Here is a 25,654-nt window from a genome sequence, read left to right as displayed (position 1 = left end):
GTAAGAATTCTACAAAAGTGTTACAATGCTTTTCAGTGTGCTTCTCCTGTCTGTATATTCAGATATGTATAGCATGCTATATGAGGTCAAAATCTTGAGATTTCACATCTCAAGACATTTTTTTGTGTCTATTAAATTGATGGATTGAAATAATCTTATGTCCTCCCTTTTTTATTAAATTTTTTCACTTATTTTACATCCCAACCACAGTTTCTCCTCCTCCCTCTCCTCCCATTCATTTTTCTGCCCCCTCCCCACATCCACTCCTGCTGTTTCTGTTCAGAAAGGGGCAGGCCCCCATAGGTGTCAACAAAGCATTGTATATCAAGTTGAGGTAGGAATAAGCTCTTCCCTTTGCATTAAGGCTGGGTGAGGCAACCCAAAATGAGGAATAGGTTCCCAAAGCCAGCTGCTCAAGCTTTAGGGTCAGGCCGATTCCACTGCTAAGAGTCCCACAAATAGACGAAGCTACACAACTGTCACACATGTAGAGGGCCTAGGTCAGTTCCATGCAGACTCCCTGCTGGGATTAAAGGTGTAGTCACCACCATCCAGCAGGGGATCTCTTCTTTTTATCTTTCCCTAGGAAATCCATGCATCCCTGTTTGGGCCTTTTTTGTTACCTAGTCTCTGGGGTTGTGGATGATAGCATGGTATCCTTTACTGTACAGCTAATATCCATTTGTGAGTGAGTACACACCATGTTTGTCTCTCTGGGTCTGGGTTACCTCACTCAGGATGATTTTTTTTTATCAAGTTCCATCTGTTTGCCTGCAAATTTCATTTTTTTTTTACAGATGAGTAATATTCCATTGTGTAAATGTACCACATTTTCTTTATCCTTTCTTTGGTTGAAGGACATCTAAATTGTTTCCAGGTTCTGACTGTTACAAGTAATGCTGCTATGAACATAGCTGAGCAAGTGCTCTTGTGGTATGGTTGAGCATCTTTTGGGTATATGCCCAATATTGGTATAGCTGGATCTTGAGGTAAATTAACAATTTTCCAAGAAACTGTTGTATCAGTTTCCAAAGTGGCCGTATAAGTTTGTATTCCCACCAGCAGTGGAGTAGTGTTCAATTACTCCACATCTGCTCCAGCATAAGATGTCATCAGTGGTTTTGATCTTATCTCTTCTGGCAGGTGTAAGATGGTATCTCAGAGTTATTTTGATTTGTATTTCCATGGTGGCTAAGGATGTTGAACAATTCTTGAGTGTATCTTGACCATGTTAGATTCTTCTGTTGAGAATTCTCTGTTTAGATCTGTACTCCATTTTTAAATTGGATTATTTGGTATTTTGATGTCTAGTTTCTTGAGTTCTTTATATATTTTAGAGATCAGCCCTTTGTCGGATGTGGGGTTGGTGAAGATCTTTCCCCATTCTCTAAGCTGCTGTTTTGTCCTTTTGATAGTGTCTTTTGCTTTACAGAAGCTTTTCAGTTTAATGAAGTCCTATTTATTAATTGTTGATCTCAGTATTTGTAAAATTGGTGTTCTATTCATAAAGTTGTCTTCTGTGCCAATGTGTTCATGGGTACTTCCCACTTCCTCTTCTATTAGGTTCAGTTAATTGGACTTATGTTTAGATCCTTGGTCCTTTTGGGCTTGAGTGTTGTACAAGGTGATAGATATGGATCTATTTGTGTTCTTTTACATGTTGACATCCAGTTATACTGGCACCATTTGTTGCAGATGCTTTTTCTGTTGTATAATTTTGACTTCTTTGTAAAAAAAAAAAATCAGGTGTTCATAGGTGTGTGGATTTGCATCAGGGTTTTCAATTCTATTCCATTGATCCACCTGTCTTTTTTTATGCCAATACCATAAGGTTTTTATTACTATTGTTTGAAATCCAGGGATGATGATGCCTCCAAAAGTTCCCTTATTGTTCATAATTGTTTTATCTATACTGGTTTTTTTTTTTATTTTTCCATATGAAGTTGAGTATTGTTCTTTTGAGGTCTGTGAATTAATTGTTTTGGAATTTTGATGGGGATTGCATTGAATCTGTAGATTGCTTTTGGTAAGATTGCCATTTTTACTATGTTAATCCTACCTATCCATGAGCATGGGAGATCTTTCCATCTTCTGATATCTTCTCTAATTTCTTTCTTCGAAGACTTAAAGTTTTTGTCAAACAGGTGTTTCACTTGTTTGCTTACAGTTAGTTACTCACAGATATTTTATATTACTTGTGGCTTTTGTAAAGGATGTTGTTTCCCTGATTTCTTTCTTAGCCCATTTATCATTTTTATATAAGAAGAATACAAGACTATTCTTGTATCCAGCCACATTAATGAAGGTATTTATTGGCTGTAGAATTTTACCAGGAGCTCCCAGGGGTCACTTGTGTATACTATCATATCTGCAAATAGTGAAAGTTTGACTTCTTCCTTTCCAATTCCAATGTTTTCTTCACATGTTAGATTATTTTGGGAGGGGGGCTCTTGGAGGAATTTATTGATTTTGTTTTTCATTTTTTTGTTTGTCTTTTCCTTGATTTCTCTGAGAGAATTTTTCATTTCCTCTGTAAGGGCCTCTATCATCTTCATAAGTTTATGTAAGGTCATTTTCTTATGCTTCAGCTGTGTTGGAATGTTCAGATCTTGCTGTCTTAGAATCACTGGGTTCTGGTGGTGTCTCAAAACCAAAACATCACTTGACAGTGAAATCTAACCAATAAAGAGTGGAAAAGCTGAAGAAGTCATAGTAGGAGGACTGTGATGAGGCTTCAGCTTGTACACAGGCTCGGTACGAAATTTGTGGGATTAAAGTTTCAAAATGGGATGTGAATGTTAGGAACATGGACACTGCAAGTTGTAGAGCAAAACTAGGAGAAGAAATGGGATTGGGAATGTGAGTACTAGAGGTTTCGGCTTCAAAGCAGAGAGCTAACAGACCCTAAACTACATAGTATATACTGCTGAAACTTCAGTGAGTGATTGTGTTAATTACATAGTTTGATAAAAGCAGTGAATAGTAATTATCAGAACAAATTGAAATAATTTTTATCTACTTTTAAAATAAATATTCCAAAATATGCAAGTTAAATACCAATTTATGTGTTAGTCACACTTAATAGATGTTTCCATTTAAATTAATTATAAGTTTGCTTCAAATGGTATATACTAAGAAGAAAAAGTTCAGAGAAAAAAAGCTAACAAATGCCAGTTCATTCTCCTCTGTCTATGTCAGGAAATAAAAGTTCCCAAGTGCAGACGAAGGCCTTATGTTCTGCTCAGAGACAATCATGGTCCTGATGTTAGTGTCACTTGCTTTAAATAGATGTAAAAATGTGGTAGTCCTAGTAATTCATACTTTTATGAATCTGTTTGCTTATCTTGAGATATTCTCTAACACAAAGCTTCATCAACAGACATTATGTTTAGTCTTTATAAAAATTATATTCAGTGCATTGCTTCCTTTGTTTGTTTTAGACAGTGTCTAACTATGTGGCTCTGTCTGGCCTGGAGCATGCTCTGTAGACCAGGCTGGCACCTGCCTCTGCCTCCTGAGTGCTGATATTAAAGATGCTCTGCATATTGCTTCTTTAGCTTAGCATTATTTTAGAGATTTATTTTGAGATGTTTCTCGAATGTTTTTTGATGTTTTTGTTATCTATACAACTTATTTATTAATAACAACAATTTATTAATCAATTTCAATAGACATTTGTTTCCTTTTTACTAGCATGTTTTGATAAACCTCTTTCCTATTTTTGTTGCTTTTATGTGCTGGCATGCAGAGGACAGTGTTTGAGAGTTGGGTTTCTCTTTCCACTATGTGGGTTCTAGGGATTGAATTCAAGTTTTCATGTTTGGAAGCAAGTACCTTTACACAACTGAGCCTTCTTACCAGCCCTTGTATTGGGTTTTGTTAGTGGTGGTTGGTTGGTTGGTCCCCCTCCTCCCCACACAGACAGGATCTCCCTTCTGCCCTGACTGGCCTGGAATTATATAGAATCACTGAGATACATCTGCTTCTGCCTCCTGAGTGCTAGTATTAAAGGCATTTGCCACCATGTCAGCCCTTGTTCTTTTGTTTTTTGTTTTTCTTTTCGGTGGTGGTGCCCAGTATTAGGCAACTAACACTCTGGCACTATACTGCCTCACAGACCTGTTTAGTTTTTGAAGCAGGGTCTTACAATATTTTTTCAAGCTGGCCTGCAATTCACTTTGTAGCCTGTATGGGCCAAGAACTCACTGCACTCTTCCTGCTTCAGCCTTCTGCTACTGGGATTACAGGCACAGCCACAGTGCCCAACAGTAAATCTAGTCTTATATTCTTTTATTTTTATTTATGTGTATAGTCACTGTGTGTGTATGAAACCTGAGTGTAGTTGCCGTTGGAGCCAGAGAAGGTGTCAGATCCTTTGGAGCTATAGTTATAGGCAGTTATAAACTGCTCAGTACCTGAGAACCAAACCTTGCTCCTCTGGAACAAGCACTCTTAGCCCCCAAATCATCTCTTCATTCCCAGTTTTTTTTTCCCTAAACTTAGATTATATGGGTAAACATAAGAAACATTTACTTAAGGTAACAAAGAAACAGTGACATTGGTTTCTCTTTGTGCTTTGATTTCTTTTCAATTTTATAAACATTAAAACTTTTTAAAATTTAATTTAAGCTTTTGCCCCTTTGTATATATGTATTTTGTCAGTCTTCTGTCTGTAAATGTATAGTAAGATGTTTGTAATAATATTTCCTTACTGTTAGTATTTATTTCTGGGTGATGGAGTGTCAACGTCATCCTTAAACATTTTAGCTTATTTATTGTACTGATTGTATTTTTTCATGCATTTTATAATAGCAGTAGGGGAATTGTCTTAGTTACTTTTCTTTTTCTGTGGTTAAAATGCCATAACCAAGATGACTTGTTAAAGAAAACACTTAATTGAACTTTTCGAGGATTAGAGTCTGTGATGCAGCATAAAAGCATGGTGGCAAGAAAAACTGAGAGCTCACATTTTGATTCAAAAGAGGGAGAGAAAAAGAGCACACTGGGAAAGTCTTAACCTCAAAACACGCTCTGAGTGACACCTCCTCCAACAAGGCCATACATTCTAATTCTTCCCAAACAGTTCCACCAATTGGAGATGAAGTACTCAAATATGTGAACCCATGGGGGCCATTCTCAAACGACCACAGTGGGTTTTCTTTTTTAAAAAAATGACTGTTTTAATTGATTGTGATTACTCAGTAGTATATGAATAAGCATGAGGTGCAGTCAGGACTATAACTTATTTCTGTTGGGGGCACACAACTATATGAGTCTGTACACTTGTGCATGAATGGAGGCCAGAGGCCAACATCAGGTGTCTCTGTTTGTTGTTTGGCACTTTTCTGGTTTGAGACAGGATCTGTCACTTAACTTAGAACTCATACTTTTGGATAGACTGACTGGCCAGTCCCATGGGACCTGCCCACACCCTTCCACCACTGTGATTGGAGTTGCAGAGAGGTGACTCCACACCTGGCTTTTATAGGAGTGCTAAGGATCTGAAGTTAGACTCTCATGATTGCTCAGCAGGTATTTTTCCCACTGAGCCATCATCACTCCAGCTCTACAAGTATTTTTATTTTGTATTTTAGCTTTCTTGAACAATTGATTAAATCAAAAGAAATACTGATATTAAAATATTTATTCTTTGAAAATTTCATACACATATAATCTTGATATCTACCCCAAATTCTCCCTTACTCCCTCCAGGTCTCCCCAGTGTGCGTGCATGCTTATGCGTACACATGTTAGTTCTCTTTTTCCACTGTGTGGGTCCCAGTGATAGAATTCAGGTGGCCTGGCTTGTGCAGCAAGCACTTTTACTCACTGAGCCATACCTGCTCAGATATTTTCTTTTAGTTATTATCCCCTTGTTGGTACTTGCCTTCAGTTTGTCATTAATGAGTAGAAGTTATTGTGAGCTATTAAGTCCCTTCATAGCAGAAACTCCATGGCTTAGATTGTTATATAGAAGAGGTTGGCAGGAGGCTACAGAAGCTCCAAGTAGATGTCTGTATCCAAGGGTTGTGTAGTCGGCCTCCCCGTTGTGAGTTATCACATGCTCAGTGGGCCCAGATATAAAGTATGCTTTCGAGAATAGCATGTACCTACCTCCCTATATCCCTGGTTGTTTATTGAAAATCTTTGAACTGGATTGTATCATAAATAGAAGAATACAAGATGTTCTGTTTTGTTGTTTGGGTGAAAATATGGTCTGTTTATTTTGTAGGTATGACCTGACTTCTAGGGAATGGCTTCCATTAAACCATTCCGTGAACAGTGTGGTTGTAAGATATGGTCATTCTTTGGCATTACATAAGGTAAACTATCTCAACTCTTTACCATGCAAGAAATCCAACTCTTCCTGTTTCTTTATGTCGTTGAGTCTTCAGCTTTGGTTTTAATTGGTATAAACTTTGGTGTGGTGGGGGTAATTGGAAATTAAAGTTGGAACTATTTTAATCTGTGGTATTATACTGGGATACTATGATTACAGTGCCAAGTGGTTAAGAATGAAGGTTACAAAGTGTCAGCGAACCCCATGCCTATTAGCAAGTTTAGCCACATTGCAATATGACTGAGTCATCTTTTTTATTTCCTTGTTTCTGTGCATATGTTGTAGGATAAGGCAACTTTATTTTTCAAGTAATTTAATTCTGTAACACAATTCATGTGAAGAAGGTGTTTTAGAGAGATAAAGAATGTGATTTTGCCAGGCATTGGTGGCACACACCTTTAATTTCAGCACTAGGGGGGAAGCAGAGGCAGGTAGATCTCTGTGAGTTTGAGGTCAGCCTGCTCTATAAGAGCTAGTTCCAGGGCAGCCAGGTCTGTTACACAAAGAAACCATATCATCAACAAAATAAATCATATATATTATATATTCACTGAAAAGTACATTTTTCTCATACTTCTTAAGCTAAGAATAATAATGAGGTTGTAAGCCAGTCTTTTTCTGTTCTCAGATATTATTTTTTAAAAAATATTTATTTCTATTTTATGTGTATGGGTAGTTTGTCTGCTTGTGTGTCTGTGCATGCTGTTTCACCAGAGGCCAAAAGAGGAGGGCATAAGAACCCCAGGAAGTGGAGTTATATACAGCTGGTTGTCAGTTACCATGTGGGTTCTAGGAACCAAACCCTGGTCTTCTCTAAGAGCAGCAACCGCTCTTAACTGCTACACCATTTCTCCAGCTCTAGATTTGAATTTTTAATGATTTTTAAAATCCTGTTTACATCTTTCTTGTAGGATAAAATCTACATGTATGGAGGAAAAATCGATTCAACGGGGAACGTGACCAATGAGTTGAGAGTATTTCATATTCATAATGAATCATGGGTATTGCTAACACCCAAAGCCAAGGAGCAGTATGCAGTAGTTGGGCACTCTGCACACATTGTTACACTGGCAACGGGCCGTGTGGTCATGTTGGTCATCTTTGGTCATTGCCCACTCTATGGATATATAAGTGTTGTGCAGGAGTATGACTTAGGTATGTACATTTTTTCTAGTGATTGCACCATGAATATCCCATTAAAAACCCTACCCTTATTATTTGGACAGTTTAAAAATTCAGCCTAACCTTGATCCAGTACTTTGCCTTGAAGTAGTTAATATCAGTATGTAACTGGTAAGATTCAGGTTGTTGATGTTCCTGTGTAACAAATATTTGTTACTGTCAGTTTGCCAGAGATAGCCAGAGATAGCACTAAATGCTTTAGGTACCAAAATAAGCATAATGAAAAACAATAATAAGCACACTAAAATAATTTTTGGATAGTCCTTTAGTGTTATTTTACCTTAGGGTATAATCTTTCCTTGGGTTTAATTGTATTGTTTTTCATTGTATATAGGAGTGTGAGAATTGAAATTTAAATAAAGTAGTCCTATAAAGTACATCTAAAGATCATTAAAATATATCTGAAAATTGTAAAGAATCACTGAAGATCATAGGGAATTAAATGTTGATTTGAGAGAAATCTGAATCTTTAAAAATTTGTTCTTTGAAAGTTTTATATATGTATCCAATGTATGTTGGATTTCTCCATCCATCTACCCTAATCTTCTTCCCAACACGCCTCCTTCCCAGACGTATACCCTCCTTTTGAGGGCTAACATACTGAGTCCAGTTAATGCAGCCCATATGCATAGTTGTGGGGGTCATCCACTGGGACACGAACCATATAATAGTAACCCTAAGGAAAAATGACTCTTCCTGCTTAAGACCAGAGCAACCTTCTACTGCCAGGAGTTTCTCAGTTGTAGGAGGGGTTTTGGCAACTCCTCCCTGCTAGATTCTGGAGTTTTTAACTTGCTTGGTTTTGTGTAGTTCCTGTGCAGGTAACCACAGCTGCTGTGAGTTCTGTGTGCAACAGCCATGTCATGCTCAAAGGACAGCATTTCACAGACGTTTTCTTTATCTTCAGGCTCTTACCTTCTTTCCAAGATGTTCCCTGAGTCTTGGGGCAGAGGTTGATACATACCCTTCTGCGTCTGAGCACTCCACCACTTATTCTCAGCACTTTGAACTAACCACTGCCCATTACAATAAGAAGCTGCTGCTGCTGCTGCTGCTGCTGCTGCTGCTGCTGCTGCTGCTGCTGCTGCTGCTCCTCCTCCTCCTCCTCCTCCTCCTCCTCTTCCTCCTCTTCTTCCTCCTCCTCTTCTTTTGAAGCCTGTCCTGGAACTAGCTCTTGTAGACCAGGCTGGCCTCGAACTCACAGAGATCCACTTGCCTCTGCCTCCCGAGTGCTGGGATTAAAGGCGTGCGCCACCCCTACACCCCAACACCCACCCCCGGCATTAAGAAGCTTCTTTGACCACAGCTCAGAGTAGCACAGATTTCACTACATAAACACAACGATTATTCAGAGAGCATTTGACAATATGACTTTAGAAAAACCAAATCTATATGTTCTCTTTAGTCTATGACTTCCTTAGACATGAGTTTTGGTCATGCTTACTGTATCAGGCATGAATTCCCTCCTGTGGAGTAGCCCTCAAATCTAATTTAAGAGATTGGTGCTGGAGAGGGAGGGGGAGAGGAGTAGGGGGAGGGGGAGAGGGTGGGAGGAGGGGGAGAAGGGGGTGGGGGGGGGAGGGAAATGGGAGGCTGGGAGGAGGTGGAAACTTGTTTTTTTTTCCTTTTCTCAATAAAAAAAAAGAGATTGGTGGTTACTCACCTTTGATGGTCTTGTCACTATTGCATCAGGGGGTACATCTTTGCTTTTCAAGTCAGTATTGTAGAATTCAGGGTCCAGCATTGGGTAAGACCATAAATAGCTTCTTTCCATCGGTAGCTTATACCTTACTGTAACAGCTAGCCAGCAAGGATGGCATTTCTTGGTCTGTTCAAGATTGGTTCTTCATATCCTACAACCAAAATATGTAGTGTCTTCAGCAGTAAGATTCTACCATGTAGTTATAGTGAGCAACCAAAAGCATGGCAATAGCCTATATTATTTCAGATACCTCTTAGAGTAGTAACCTGTAGGGAGGTAGCCTGTGACTGGCACTGAGATTTTGAGTTAACAAAAACCTTACAGGCTTTTTTAAGGTTTCTCCATGTATCCTTAGTTTTCATTAACCCAGCTCTTGTTCCTCCTTTTTCCCACACCCCATTTTCCACTACTTAAACATTTGTCATCCAGTGCCCCCTAACACCACTTCTTTCATATCATTGTGTTTTACTATGCTCTCTAATAATAATCCTTCTTCCTCCTCCTTTTTTTAATTGTACTGGGGATTGAACCCAAGGTCCTTGTGTTAGACCAACACTGCCACTAAGGTATGTCCCCAGAACCTTTTCTTTTGAGATGAGGTCTTACTAAGGTGTTGTGGCAGGCCTTGAACTTGTCATCCACCTGCCTCATTTACCTAGTACCTGGGACTCTAGGCCTGCACTGGCCAGGCCTGGCTAGCTGCCCTTCATTATAAATAAGATGAAAGTGTAGCCTGAACTTCCTTCTTTTGCTCTAACCTGTTTAGACTTTAAACTAATGTTTAAATAGTTTAAATTATTTAATGTTTAGTAAGAAGAGGAGACTGCAACATTGACTTTAACTGTTTTTTTTCTTTTCTTTTCCAGAAAGGAACACATGGAGTATACTGCATACCCAGGGAGCTCTTGTGCAAGGGGGCTATGGTCATAGCAGTGTTTATGATCACAGGACCAAGGCCCTGTATGTTCATGGTGGCTACAAGGCTTTCAGTGCCAATAAATACCGGCTTGCAGATGACCTCTACAGATACGATGTGGATACCCAGATGTGGTGGGTGCTTTTCCTAGAGCTTTCTCTTGGTGGCCTAGAGTCTGTCCAGCATTGTGTGTAACAAAGTTAGGAAATAAATACAGTAAAAAGTGCCTAGTATTTATTTTGTTTCTGTCTGTCAGCTTTTCTTTTGTTAGGATAGTTAGAAAGTGCTTAGTGTTGTAGACCGATTCCAGTTCTCATCCACTGAATTCTACTATAGATTCCTCTCTCCAGAATTCTCAGAAGTAGAGTTGTGCTGATTTTATACAGACTTAAAAACCATGTCCTTTCTTTTTTTCCTTTTTGGTGTTGGGGGATCAAACCCAGGGCTTTACACATGAGTGGTCTGCACCATCATCAGTCAATATACTGTAACTTTTGTCTTGAAGACCAAAGTGCCATTGTTGGGATCCTTTGCTGGTTTTATCCTTTGAAACGTCAAACAGGATGAGCTCAGACCTGATAATTTCCCTCACTCTGAGTTGTAGTGCAGCCTGTACTTTTAGCAAATGTAATTAAATTTGAGTTGTGAAATAATTATAAAACATGGGTTTCCACCTCTGCCCCCCCCCCCACCGCTTACTGTCTCTCAGCATGCATCAGAGACTGTGCTGTGGGTGTAATTTTCATTGTCATGGAGACCACTGTCCTCAGTGGCTGCGCACCTCTCAGCCTATACAATTGAAGGTCTGATCTCTAGCTTTTGCCTTACTAATAAAATATTAAGCATAAATTTTGATCTGTAATTTTACATAATTTTTACCTGGAAACTGGAATTATAGAGCCATAGGGTGTGATCACTTTAGGTTTCTTATAGTTTCCTAAAATTCTTACAGACTTTTATGAATTTTTTAAGTAAATGGCTTATATATAGGGGTTTTGCACATTTGATGCCGAAGTTATAAAGTTATACATGTAAATTGGCAGATAGATAAGTATTCTTCTAAAACTAACCTTGTATTTATTATTTCTAAATAAACTCAAAAGGACCATTCTTAAGGACAGCCGATTTTTCCGTTACTTGCATACAGCTGTGATAGTGAGTGGAACCATGCTGGTGTTTGGAGGGAACACACACAATGACACATCCATGAGCCATGGCGCCAAATGCTTCTCCTCGGACTTCATGGCCTATGACATTGGTAAGTTTTCCAAAGATGTTTTAGCTTCAGGTGTATTTTCTTTGCCTGTGAGCAGCATTGAGGATTGATGTTAAATAATTGCTCTATTTGGAAGAAGTCCAGTCAGGTAGTAGTAGTGGTGCACACCTTTAATCCCAGCACTTGGGATGCAGTGGATCTCTGAGTTGGAGGCCAGTCTGGTCAACAGATCAAATTCCGTAACAGCTAGAGCTACACAGAGATACCATGTCCTAAAAAACGTGAATGAAAAAAAAAATGAGTAAATAAAATTAAAAAATAAAGAAGTCCCAAGTAGTAGAATTATATTTATTTGAGTAAGATTATACATTTTTTGAAAATCATTACTTTACATTAAACTGCATTAAATTCTTTTTAAAATCATTTTTGTTAATTGCTTGGATTCTTTTTTTAAAGACTGATTTAACTGGTATCTCCTTTCTTATAACTGCCTTACGTAGAAGTAGTGTGTAGTTGTAACCACAAGCGTCATATTAAGTTTGATGAGGTATGCATTAGCTATGTGCCATTTTCTAGAAACCTGTCTTCCACATGCTTTTGATGTGGATGTATCTGTGACCAGAAGGGGGCAGTGTTGATTTATTCCTGGAAAATAAACATCTAATGTTCGTTTATATAAATACCATCAGATATTCTTTTGTTTTTGCTTTCGCCTGGAGCTTATTACGTATTCAAGCTGATCTTGAACTCAGAGAGACACTCATGCCCCTGCCTCCTGAGAGCTAAGATTAAAGGTGTGTACCACCACACCTGGCTAGATGTTCATTTTAAAAATTATCTTATTGTGGCAAAATGCACATAATAACACTCACCACCTTAGCGTCATAAGTGGTTTAAGTGAGCTAAGTATATTCATGCTGTATCACCATCCGTCTTCATGCCCTTAAATAATAGTTCCTCTCTTCATCCTCACTCCAGCCTCTTGAAATCACATTCTTCTGATCGTCTCTGTGATTTTGACTAGTCTAGGTCAGGTGTTCATTTTTAAAAATCTTGTTTATTTTTATTTTATATGTATGAGTATTTTGCCTACATGTATGTTAAGTACACTGTGTGTTCAGTGTCCATGGAGGCCAAAAGTAGGCATTGGGGTCTTTGGAACTGGAATTACAGATAGTTATGAGCTGAGATGTGGGCGCTGGAACTACACCCAAATCCTCTGGAGCTGCGCAGTGAGTGTTCTTAACTGCCAAGCCATCTTGCTAGCCCTAGGTCTTTGTTCTTTAGTAGATATGGCTGTGCTAGACACTGAGCTTTTTTTTTTTTAAAGATTCATTATATATATAGTGTTCTGACTGTATTTATGCCTGCATGCCAGAAGAAGTCATCAGATCTCATTATAGATGATTGTGAACCGCAATGTTGCTGAGAATTTAATTAGGACCTCTGGAAGAACAGTCAGTGTTCTTAACCTCTGAGCCATTTCTCCAGCCCGCCACTGAGCTTTTAAGTTGAGAATGATGTCATTAAGTCAATTTTCCTTCAAGTTGAGGAAGCAGAGAAATGAGCAGGTGCTGGGAAGACAGAAATAATAGCCTTGGGCATGCTGTGGTGAAAGCTGCAGGGTGGTTGGAGGCTGTAAGGACAGAGGTCAAAAACTAATGAGTTAGAGGAAGGATCTCTGGGGGAGGAGATAAGAGGACCAGGACTCTTACTATACAGTGGTCCCAGAGAAAGAGGCAAGGTTGACTAGGTAGGGTCTGTTCTCCCTGTGAGGAAGATAGGGTTGAGGTTTAGCAGGAAGGCTGTTGCTGTTGAAGCTGAGTGAAGGTGTGGCTGGATTGAGAGCCTGCATTTATTGTCTTCAGAGTGGGACAGTGAACATGAGCAGGTTCTGCAGTGGCAGTTGACGTGACCATCCACCAGAGAAACTGGAGCAAGAGCCATGCAGAGGGAAAATCAGGAGATCTGAGGGAACCAGGGAAAGACGAGGCATTACATAAGGTTTAATAGAATTGTTTTTATTTTCCACCTTTATTTTCCCATGGTTAAGATTAAACAATTCAGTATAGAGACAACTAGAAAACAGTTGTGAACCTGGCATGGTGGTGCACGCTTTTAATTCCAACACTTGGGAGGCAGAGGCAGGTAGATTTCTGAGTTGGAGGCCAACCTGGTCTACAGAGCAAATTCCAGGACAGCTAGAGCTACACAGAGAAATCCTGTCTTCAAAAACAAACAAAAATAAAAAATTTGTGAACCCTTGTGTTTTGCCAACTTAAGCTTCATTGACTATAAAATTGCCTTTTCCCCCTTTTCTGTGTGTGTGTGTGTGTGTGTGTGTGTGTTGAGACAAGATTTTACTGTTTGAAGTCTCAGAGTTGCTGTGTAGTTGTAATTGAGGCTCACCTTGAGCTCCTTATCCTCCTGTCTTCACCTCCCCTAGTGCTAGGATTAGAGGTGTGGACTTCATGCCCAGCATTAAACTTTATTTATTTGCTTATTTATTTTTGGTTTTTCAAGACAAGTTTCTCTGTATTGCCCTGGCTCTCCTAGAATCTGCTCTCTATACCAGGCTGGCCTCGAACTCACAGAGATCACCTACCTGTGTCTCTCAAGTGCTGGAATTAACAGTGTGAGTCACCACTGCCCAGCTGCATTAAAAATTTTAAATTAGAAAATACCTTGGCGGGCTGGAGACGCACCTCAGCAGTAGGGTGCTTACTTGCCATACACATGGCCCTGGGTCTGATCCCTAGCACCACAAAGAGAAAAAATTCAAGACTAAAGCAGACATTCTGGTGGGTAAAAAGGAAGACAGTAGAGCAGTAACAATCACAGGGGTTGCTGTGGGAGTTACATACATTCATTGAAGTATCTCTGTGCAGTGCTTTTATTTCATGCCTTGAAATGCTGGTCCTTTACACTTAATAGTATAACTAAAAAGTAAGAAAAGCATATTTTATAAGGCTGTTTGCTGCATTCTTTGTTTCTTTTCTTTCTGTCTTTTTTTTTTTTTTGAGACAGAGTTTCTTTTTGTAGTTCTGACTGTCTGGAGCTCACTGTGCAGACAGGCTGGCTTGAACTCACAGAGATCCTCCTGCCTCTGCCTCCTGAGTGCTGGGATCAAAGGTTATGCCACCACACCTGGCCTGCATTCTTCTTTCTGAAGACTGTCAGTTCCTGTTGACTACAAATGACAATCTTTTCTGAAATGTGTTTTTCTTGCCCTTAGCTTGTGACCGATGGTCAGTGCTTCCCAGACCTGATCTCCACCATGATGTCAACAGATTTGGCCACTCAGCAGTCTTGCACAACAGGTAACTAGAAAGCTAAGGTTGTGTTACTGTCTTACATCTTATATTCTTTTTTATATCAATTTTCTAAAAGTTGTATCTGAATGGTAAGAGGTTTGGGGAGAAAAAAGGAGAGAGGTCAGTTTAAGTACAGGATACGGTAAAAGGAACAGGGCCAAAGAGATTGTGGAGACATAACGAGTTTCAAGTCTGCTCTGCGTCAAAGTGTGTGCTTAGGGACACCTTTCTGACAAGTAGAGCTCCTTGTCCATCTGCCCCAGGCAAGCTTAGTCTAGTCAGAGGACTGGGACTGTAGCCCAGTAGTAGATTTCTTACCTGGCAGAGTTCCGATCCCAGCACTGTGCCTTCCTCAGATGCAGCCTTTACCATAAAGGACACACAGAATGATCACTTTACTTGTTCACTTTAAAGTGAGCTTTAAAGTTTGAGAAACTAAATAGCCTGCTGATGTTAACTTTTCTCATTTTGCTGCTATTATTTATTGGAAGCCAGCAGAGACCTGCTCTGCTGACTTTCTTCCAGGGTTCGGTTAGGTTGCTTCGGCATAGCAAAAGGGATCTTAGGATGATTCTAATTTGAGGGAAAGGATCACATGTTTGTAGTTCCAGTCATATCTCTATTGTTCTGCTTTAATTCTAATTTTCTTGCCCTAATTGTCTATAATTTCTTAGCTCTCAATTTTCTGTCTCAATTCTAATTCCAATTCCAATTCTCTATTACACATCTCTGTTCCAATTTATTTGTGTTCTAATTACTCTACATTCTTTTCTCTTCTTTTTCTTCATTTTCCTACATTCTTTATCCTTCTACATTCTTTTTTTAAAAGATTTATTTATTATGTATATAGCATTCTGCCTGCATGTATGCCTGTACACCAGAAGAGGGCACCAGATCTCATCATAGATGGCTGTGAACCATCCTGTGACTGCTGGGAATTGAACTCAGGACCTCTGAAAGAGCAGCCAGTGCTCTTAGCCTCTAGCTATCTCTCCAGTGCCCCCCTTCTACATTCTTTACTCTTCCAATCTTATTTCTTCCACTGTTACAAATTTCCAAGGAAATGTACACATCCTTTCATTAACAACTTGTTAGTAATAAAATATTACAAGGAAAATTCTCAGGGACACAGGCACTCTTTGACAATACATAGCAGACCTTATCAGCTAGTTGCAGGGATGGGGAGGTTCCGGTCATCTCTTAAGGTAGCCAATACAGGTTATAAAGGGAGAAAACTAAACCTTTGCTAGAGCTAAGAAAAAGGCAAAGAATATGTATATCATTTTATGTTTCTTAAGTGTGAGTAATAATACCTAGACATTGTTAGTCAGGTGCTGTTGCTTTCTTGAAGGACTGTGACATAACAAGGACAGACACCTGCCATACTGCCCCAATTCATCATGAATCTTTGAAGGACTTAGAGCTAGCAGAGCCAGACACCCACACTTCTGCTCTGTGAAGTTCCTCCTGTGCTGTCTCCGCAAGGACCTCCATCTGGCCAAATCATCCTGTCAGGGGGTTAGTTAGAGAGAACAGGCTTCTAAGTTTTTTGGTTTTTTTTAATTGCAGTGTGAGACAAAAGGTTTGACTGTCTTTTTTATATGCCGGTATACACAGTTTGGGGAAAAGTCATCCTACTAAGAGAACATGGGAAAACTGTGCCCGATGTGAGGAGCACACTGCAGGGGAGCATGCTACCACACAGGGGAATCTGCAGTTAGAGGCAGCCCAGCCAGTCAAGGCACTGGGAATTTAACCTCCACAGGATATACAAATCTCTGGTGGGATGACCTTCTAAATGCCAGCTGATCTACGGCATCACCATGCAGATCCCATGAATTATTACTGCTTTCTGCTTCCCCCTTTAAAGTTCAAAGGTTTATAAATCCTACCAGGTGGTGGTGACACACACTTTTAATCCCAGTACTCTGTGAAGCAGATGCAGGTGGATCTCTGTGAGCTTGAGGTCAGCCTGGTCTACAAAGTGATTTCCAGGACAGCTAGGGCTGTTACACAGAGAAACTCTATCTTGAAAACAAAGCGAAAGTCGAAGTTAAGTAAACCCTAAAACTATTTAAATACTGTAATGTTTATATATTAGCTTAGGTTTTCAAATTTTTGGTTAAATTACTTGTATTAGGAAAAATACAAAAATGATATTCTGGAATTGGGAAGAATTGACCATTTAGAAGCTAGATATTGGGAAAAGGTGATATATTTAATCACATGATTAGTTAATGTTTTATAAGTATTTAGGGTTTGTGGCAAGGCCATTCTATGTATAGATACTAAAGTGGGAGTATTTTTAAATTACTATCTTGTTAACTTGAGTGTTATCTTGAATTGCAGTCCGATTGTTTCCCTCAGAAAAGGTCCTAAGTTCCTCTTGAGGTTTTCACCTGGCAGGCAAAACCTGCCACTTGGCCTTGCTGGTGGCTGGCTGTCTTCTCTCTTCATGTGTGTGTTCTTGGTGCTCTCCTAGCACAGGGTTAGGCACACTGTGGGCATTTGCTAGGTGCAAGTATACTAATATATATCTAATTAATAATATCAAATGAGTGAAGCTTCTGTTAAAACAGATGTAAGTTTTACACAAACTCGGAGAAGTTGACAGTTTGTCATAAATGTGTAGTTTAGCCATGAATCAAAATCAGGAATAACTCTCTGGATTACAGTGTTTTATTTTGTGTAATTCTTGTGGTGTATTGAATTTCAGGCAGGATTGGAAGAGGTGGGGAATGGTAGAAGGTCATGGTTGCAGTTTAACTGTATAAAATAATTTGCTGAAGGAGAAACTTTGATCTCTTGGTTATCATTTAGCAAGCAGAACTTGATCACCCATGTCTGACTTAATTGTTCTAGTTGTGTTTTAAGAGAAGTCAAAGGAGAGAAGGCTGTGAGACTGTGAGGCTTCTAAATGGAGAGGCAGCATTTATCCTAGTTGCCTTCTCCAAGCCTCTTGGAAGGCTCTCCCTCCCTCCCAGAGCTGTACCTAAGGTATTCAGAACTGTAGAGGCACCAGCTGTGCTCAGGTGAAGCCGCTGGCTTATTAACTGAACCCACTTGATTCGTGGCAGACTCAGGAGCCAGTAGCGAGGTCAAAAACGAATCCTAGAGTTTTTCTTTTTGGTTATCGTCTGGTTTTCGGATATTGTAATGAATACAGAGCCACACAATCACCATGCTTTGTTTGGTCCTTTGTTGATTTGGAGAGAAAAGTTGAAGACCAGAGCAGTGAGTTACCAGATTCTTCATTGTGGATTAGTATTAAATTTGCTTGGCGATCTAGGACATGAGAATTGGGAGAGCTCCTTGCCTATTGGAGTCCAGAGGTAACAGAGGAGGTTTCTTTTGAAGGGCAAATGTCATTATGAACTTGGATTTAAAGATATTTGATGTATTTCATTTCATTCTAGTGTAGTTCTTAACTCTAGCTAATGAGCATCTTTTTGTAGTAACACTTGAGTCTGACAACCCTGGTATGTCTCTACTGTACATGTTACAAATGCATTGTAAGTATTTCTTGACCTAGACATGAAATTAGATTTTTCTCTAGGAAGGTCTAGTTTGGGAAGGAATGAAAGGGAGTAGGGAAATGGTAGGGCATTGTTTTGTTTTGTTTGTTTAGCTTGGGGAAGAACATCTAATTCAGACTTATTCTGCTTTTCTAAGAGTGAGTTTTAAGTACACAATCTAAGGCCTAGTTTTTTCCACTGTCACTAAATTGGTCTTTTAAGAATACAGGTTGGTCAAGCAGGGTAGCTCATGCCTATCATCCCAGCACGCAGGTGTCTGAGATAAGAGGAATTCTTCGAGGTTGAAAGTCCTAAGATTTAGGCCAGTCTAGGCTATAGAGTTCTAGGTGAGACCCTATCTCCATCAAGCAAAAGCAAGTTAAAGAAATATTGTGTGTCTTGTTTTTGTAAAGGGGAATAGATTATGTGTGTGTCAGACCCTTTTTTCTCCAAAAAGATAAATGGTGATATGCAAGATATTCGTCAGTATTGCTATAGGATAGGGTCATTTCAGGTTCCCTATCCTCAGCTGCCCAAGGAACTAACTGGGGACATCGCCTTGGGCTCCTGGGAGCCACTCTAGGTTCAAGTCTCTTGCCAACCCTAAGGTGGCTCCCTTAACTAAGAATTGTGCTTCCGTGCTCCCCTATCCAACCTTCCTTTATCCCAATCATCCTTTTTCCCCAAGTTCCCCCCCCACCTCCCCTTCTCCCTTTTCTCTCCCCATCTCCCCTTACCCCCATCCCACCCCACCCCCAAGATCCCAATTTTCTCCCCGGCAATTTTTTCTACTTCCCATAGCCAAGAGGATAACTATATGTTTTTCCTTGGGTTCACCTTCTTACTTAGCTTTTTTAGGTTCACCAATTGTAGACTCCGTGACCCTTATTTATGGCTAGAAACCAATTATGAGTGAGTACATCCCATGTTCATCTTTTTGGGTCTGGGTTACCTCACTCAGTATAGTGTTTTCTATTTCCATCCATTTGCATGCAAAATTCGAGAAGTCATTGTTTTTTACCGTCGCGTAGTACTCTAATGTGTATATATTCCACACTTTCTTCATCCATTCTTCCACAGGGCAGGGAACCCTGACTGCTCTTTGGACTGAGAGGGAGGGGGAGAAGGGTGGGAGGAGGGGGAGAAGGGTGGGAGGAGGGGGAGGGAAATGGGAGGCTGGGAGGAGGCGGAAACTTGTTTTTTTTTTCCTTTTCTCAATAAAAAATGTAAAAAAAAAAGATAAATGGCTACATAATCTATATATTTTTCTCTGCGTTGCTCACTCCTCCACCATCCATACACCCAACAATATAAACTGAAGATCACTCTGTGGCACTGTATAAATGACTTAAGGCTTAAAAGCATAAATGTGTAGCTTTGTTTTCAATAGTTGCCAGAATCCCTTATGTGGATTTCTACAATCTTACATGCCCAGCAGCAGTTTATGAGTTAGCCTATTGCCCTGAAGTCTCATCAATTCAAATATTATATAACATTTGTTACTTTTTTCTTTGCCAGTTTGATAGGTTACAAATAGCCCAACAATGTGCTTCTAATTTGCATCTCTGTGACGAAAATCAATTTTTTCTTCATATGCATAATGACATCTGCATTAATTTTTCCTGCGTACTAATTGAAGTATCTAACCCATGGAATTCCTTTAGTCTTTTATGGACCTTGACTCAGGCAACCCCAGGACTCATGGCTTCCATACAAAAAGGAATCTCAGGACTAGCCAGTATGTTGCACAGTCGGACTGTTCAGAGATTTAAAAGGAAAGTGCTCAGGGCAAGAATAAAGCTGAGTACAGCTTCTAGACAAAGAGCCACACTTCAGACTGCATATAGGTTTCAGGATTTTATTGTGCAGCATGTTTCTATGGGACCCTTCGTCTGTTCTCTCTGATAACTGAGGTTAGAGGTGACACTGGAGATGCATTAGATGCCATTACAGACTGGCAAGATAAAACCAGGCACTGTTAGAGGTTTAGGACATGGTTTTTCTTTAAATGGGGCTTCTTGTAAGATTCCTAGAAAATGTTGTGCTTATATCAAGGAATAGGGAAAGACCTTAAGCAGTTATTCATTGGCATAGAATTCTTGCTTTCTCAGTTGGCTAAAGTCTTCAGAACTATTTTTCCTATCAATAATTTTCTCTTACTCTCTATTCTCTTTATTTTTTGTGTATGTGTGTGTAATCGTGTGTGCATGTGGGTCCCCACAGGGAAAAGAAGAAGGAGGTAGGTCTCCTGAAACTTAGAGTTGTAGATGTTTGTGAGCTACCTGTTGTGGGTGCTAGGAACCAAACTCTGTCGCTCTTGATTGCTGAGTGAGCTTCAGCCCCCAGAATCTTATCTTTTCCTACTAATAGAAGATGCCATTTCAGCTCCAGGGACTATAACACCTTCTGACCTCAGTAGACATCTATCTGCATGGACACACACACATATACATATAATTAAAAATAAATATTTTTAAAATGCCACTTTCCCTGTGTACTAATTTTCCATGTGCAGCACATTGGCAGATAGATTATTGAAACTATTCTGAGTGACCACAAACCAGGATGGAAGATGAAATTTGACAGAATGGATGATAGTAATGGTTTTTGAGGCTTTGAAATAATTTCTTAGAGCACTTAAAATTATTTATTTATTTATAATGTGGGTGGCAGCATGTGAGTGGTATAGCACACATATGGAAGTCAGAGGTCAACTTTGTGAAGTCACTTTTTTCCTTCCACCTTTATATGGTTTCAGGGATTGAACTCAGATTGTCCAGTTCAGTGGCAAGTACTTAACCTGCTGAACCATTTCACTGGTCTTCTCAGAGGACTTTTAATATTTACAAGTTTTCTAAAGACTGACAGTCAAAAGTTTAAGACAGGTATATAAAGATCCTAGCATGTGGGAGGCAGAAGCAGGAAGATGGTCCCAACGAAAGGGCCAGTCGAGTCTATGAAAGTTCTAGACTAGCAAGGGCTACACAGTGAAACCTGTCTCAAAAATTTCAAAGCCAACAACACCAAGCAGCCCTATGTCATATATGTGTTGTGTGTGTTTTCAGTAAATTCCTTCTCTCTTTCCTCTCAGTACCATGTACGTGTTTGGCGGCTTCAACAGCCTCCTCCTCAGTGACATCTTAGTCTTCACCTCGGAGCAGTGTGACGCCCACCGCAGTGAGGCAGCTTGTGTAGCAGCAGGACCTGGGATCCGGTGTCTGTGGGACACACAGTCGTCTCAATGTACCTCCTGGGAGTTGGCAACTGAAGAACAAACAGAAAAGTTAAAATCAGAGTGTTTTTCCAAAAGAAGTATGTTTTTTTCTACTTAGAATTTAAAGATCTAATTTTATCTGACTTGTGAAGGAACTTAATATCCATACACTTTTATGTTCACCTTATTCTCTGGTTATTTCTTATTAATGAGTCTTGCAACTCCTGGAAGCTGTTAGCAGGTTATAAAGCTTTCCAACGTTACACAGGCTTTGTGTAACAATTCCAGGTTACAATTGCTTTCTGGTGGAATTTTGGTTTGGTTTTGGGTTTTTGAAACAGGGTCTTGTTTTATAGCTCAAACTAGCCTCAAATTTCTTGTGATCTTCCTTCCTCAGCCTCCTGAATGCTGGGATAATAGGCATGTACCACCAGCCCTACCTGTGAAAATTCTGATGGTGGAAATGGTACATGCTTTCTTTGTTCAGTGTAGTGGCCACTAGCAATCTGCTGCTATCAGATAACTTGAAATGTGGCTAGTCTAACTAAGGGACTGATTGTTCTATTTGTTTAGTTGATTTACTTTAAAAGTACATGTAATGAGCCAGGTATAGTAGCACATGCCTATAATCCAGATACTCAAGAGGCTGAGACAAAAGCCAAAACCATCAACAATAAAAGAACTGTATGAGGCTATTGGCTGCTGTATTGTTGATGAAGGTCTAATGTTAAGGATAAGAATGGGGATCACGTACAGCAAATTGTTCTGGTAGAACAGTGGTAGAGCTGCTGTCCTCACTAGGTATTTCCAGCCCCTTTAGCTGGATACAGCAATACAGAATGACAGATGCACTAAGGTCCCTGCTTCACGAGCCCCTGAACTGGTCTTGTTGTTTTTGCCTCTTATCTACTTGCTTAGTGGTTTCCTCAAGCACTACTTCACCAAATCAGTGAAGTAACATGTATAAAAATCCTTGGAAAAATAGAAAGAGTGCCTCCAAGATCGTTTGTTTGTATCAGTCAATTTAAAGTATGAGACTATATTACTTACCTAGTAAGACACAGGCAGGTGCTGGAGTTAACATGAGAGTTATATTGGATAGACTGCCTTTGTTTTCCTGTTATGTGACAAATAAAGTTGTGCAACAGGATGAGACCATTCTGTTGATTGGAATTTTGGTTCATTGATAGAAAACAGATTACCAGAACCTGTTAGGAGTTCTAACTTTTCCAAAACAGAATCAATAGAATAACCAATTTTAAAAATTCAACTTAAATGTTAGTGTATTGGAAATATATTTCTTAGATGGTTCATATGAGCCCATTAGTTATGTCTCACTTTCTGGGTATACCTAATCCTGTTGTAATGATCTTGGCAGGAAAAACAGCCTAAGATACAAATTTACCAGGAGAGTTTCTGTGACATTAGGCCAATGGCCTCTCTTCCTGCTTGTTGGTGTCATGTCTCTGAGATGGTTTAGTACGTGGGGCATCATGGCTTTGTAACTTCTCATTTGGGGATTAGTGGGAATTATGTCAGGTCTTTAAAGGTGGAAGTTCTGAAACCCACAGTCTTGAATTCACATGTGTATAGAGTACAATTAGCAAGTGTTTCCTGTGGGGTTCTTGGGCACTGGATATGCCCACACCCAGATGTGCCTTGTATTTGTAGCTAGGAAGAATGTCTTGGTCTCTTGTATTACTTTCCTTGGCTTCTGGGCAGCTTGTCGTGTTAATTCTATTGCTAGTTAATATTTGTCCTGAGAAGAAAAGAGCATTCAAAGCCGGGCGGTGGTGGCGCACGCCTTTAATCCCAGCACTCGGGAGGCAGAGGCAGGTGGATCTCTGGGAGTTTGAGGCCAGCCTGGTCTACAAGAGCTAGTTCCGGGATGGGCACCAAAGCCACAGAGAAACCCTGTCTCGAAAAACCAAAAAAAAAAAAAGAAAGAAAGAAAAGAGCATTCAAAGCCCAGATCTTCCATTATATCTTAGCATTGCTACAAAAGTAATTAACAGACCTTTGCTTTTTACTTTCTGTGCACTTTTCAGGGGGATAGTTACAAAATAGTACTTTTCAGGTTGTCTGCTTATATCTGTTTTATTTTAACCTGAACATGGCAATGTTTTTTTCCTTCCAGTTTGACCCTACATTTGCTTCCCAACTATTGCTAGGAGCTTTTCTGTCTCAGATTCTGCTCAACAGAGACTGTCACATAGTTGACGAGGTTTTCTTTTCTCCATAGCCCTTGACCATGACAGATGTGACCAGCACACAGATTGTTATAGCTGCACAGCCAATACCAATGACTGCCACTGGTGCAATGATCACTGTGTCCCTATGAACCACAGCTGCACAGAAGGCCAGGTCAGAAACTGTTTTTCAAGGATTTTAGAGGACAGAAAAAGGTGCTTGTTGAGTTTGGGTACAGTGTAAATAACGAGCAGATTTATTTTTAAAATGGGATGTAGATTTGAATTTTGCTATTGCTCAGGTTTTCTTTAAGGAAGGGATGCTATATACATTCTGATTCCAACGGTCCTCCAGCTACTGAGGTTTGTGTGTAGTATTCAGAAAAAGGGTTTTACAAAATGTCTTTGTCTTATATCCTGACTCAGCATTACGTCTGTGCTCACCATCGGTGACTTTAAATTTAGGTGATAATAGGCTAAAGAAGATAAGTGACCCAGTTTTTATTGTCTTTGATGATTCATGACATGTTTTTCTCCTAGTTTAATGCAGTTCATAAAATACAAACTTGAGACTGCTGTTGTGGGTGGGGGTTGGGGGAGCACTGAAAAACTTGCACATTTTACAGGTAAATGTTGAATGAGGTGTGGTGGTGAAAGTGGTGAAGGTGGGCTACCTTGCCAGCTAAAGGCATGGTAGTGAGAATGCACTATGGTGTTCCCACTACAGTACCACTTCCTGTTCATTCTACCTAATTCTGTCTGTGTCTCTCCCTCCCTCCCTCCTTCTGTGTCCATGGTTACCGTCCTCGGTTATGTTACTGTCTTTAGGACCCTATTAGTCCTCACCAAGTTCTTTGTGTGAATATAAACGAAAGCGCTTCTCCACTGTGTTCTAGCTCTCCATTTCCAAGTATGACAATTGCCCCAAGGACAACCCCATGTACTACTGCAATAAGAAAACAAGCTGCAGGAGCTGTGCCCTAGACCAGAACTGCCAGTGGGAGCCCCGGAATCAGGAGTGCATCGCCCTGCCTGGTAGGTAGGCCTTGCGCTGGGATACCCTCAGTGAGGGGTTAGAGTGAACCTAGGAAAGAGAGGCATATTCTGTCTATTTAGCTCTCTCACTATTTAGAGGAATTATGTTCTATTTGTTTTTAACTTAAATACGGTTCTCACATACTTATTCTGCCGGCCTTTGAAATAAATGGAAGCATCATCTGTTCCGAGAATTGGTCGGTGGCTGAGATCAATATCACACACGGTGCCCCACTGACCCTCCTTAAGCTGTGATAACTCAGCAGCAGTCAGGACCCTATAAGGAATCACTTCCTGACAGTTCAGTGAGGAGGGATTTCTGTATCAGTCCCCTCTCCTGATGTGACCTTCATTCCTGACTATTTCAGCTGAGATTCAGGGTGACAATTTTAGGTACTAAGAGCAGCTAGCCCTGACTAAACCTCTGTGATATATTTGATTCATCAGGATACCCTGGAAGGGGGGCTCCTATGGCTCTCCAACATCTGAGGCTTGATTAAGGCTGTGTATCTGGACTCTTTGAAAGGATTTTATTTAGTTTGCCCAATGGCTTTATTTTAATCCATGTTCTGTTGCTGTGAAGAGACACCACTACCAAGGCGACTCTTATGAAAGGAAACATTAAATTGGGGGCTATAGTTTCAGAGGCTGTTATCATGGCAGAAGCCTGGCAGCACACAGACGGGTGCTGGAGTGATAGCAGAGTGTGATAGGGAGAGTGATAGAGATGGGACCTGGCGTGGGCTTTTGAAAGTTCAGAGTCTACCCCCAGTGAAATAGCTCCTCTAACAAGCCCACAGCTTTTCCTGTAAGGCTATACCTCCAGCCTTCTCTAATAGTGCCGTTCCCTGATGTAAGCATTCACATACACGAGCCTAAGAGGGTCATTCTTATTCAAACCACTGCAGGCTTTTTGTCCATTTTGTTCTGTGTATCACACTTTAATATCCAATAGAATACTTAGGCACTTCTAATTCAGTCCTTGAAAGCCTGTAATTTTGTCTTACTGCTGGTACCACATTCTTTTTTTT

General features: G+C 40.0%; 1 protein-coding gene across 2 annotated transcripts in view; it reads left to right on the top strand.

Annotated features, from left to right (window-relative positions):
* Positions 1-25,654, top strand: part of Atrn (attractin) — a 148,019-nt gene that overhangs the window by 50,679 nt on the left and 71,686 nt on the right. For both annotated transcript variants that reach the window (XM_005365595.2, XM_013353177.2), the window contains exons 7-14: positions 6,233-6,323; positions 7,252-7,495; positions 10,091-10,274; positions 11,244-11,398; positions 14,592-14,676; positions 21,277-21,497; positions 23,642-23,763; positions 24,485-24,623. In XM_005365595.2, coding sequence (XP_005365652.1) covers positions 6,233-6,323; positions 7,252-7,495; positions 10,091-10,274; positions 11,244-11,398; positions 14,592-14,676; positions 21,277-21,497; positions 23,642-23,763; positions 24,485-24,623 — 1,241 coding nt within the window. The remainder of the gene's footprint in view (positions 1-6,232; positions 6,324-7,251; positions 7,496-10,090; positions 10,275-11,243; positions 11,399-14,591; positions 14,677-21,276; positions 21,498-23,641; positions 23,764-24,484; positions 24,624-25,654) is intronic.

This window comes from Microtus ochrogaster, unplaced genomic scaffold (genome assembly GCF_000317375.1).
Source record: "Microtus ochrogaster isolate Prairie Vole_2 unplaced genomic scaffold, MicOch1.0 UNK3, whole genome shotgun sequence".
Lineage (NCBI taxonomy): Eukaryota > Metazoa > Chordata > Mammalia > Rodentia > Cricetidae > Microtus > Microtus ochrogaster.
Note: the sequence above shows the minus strand (reverse complement) of the source record. Positions and strands in the feature narration are given on the sequence as shown.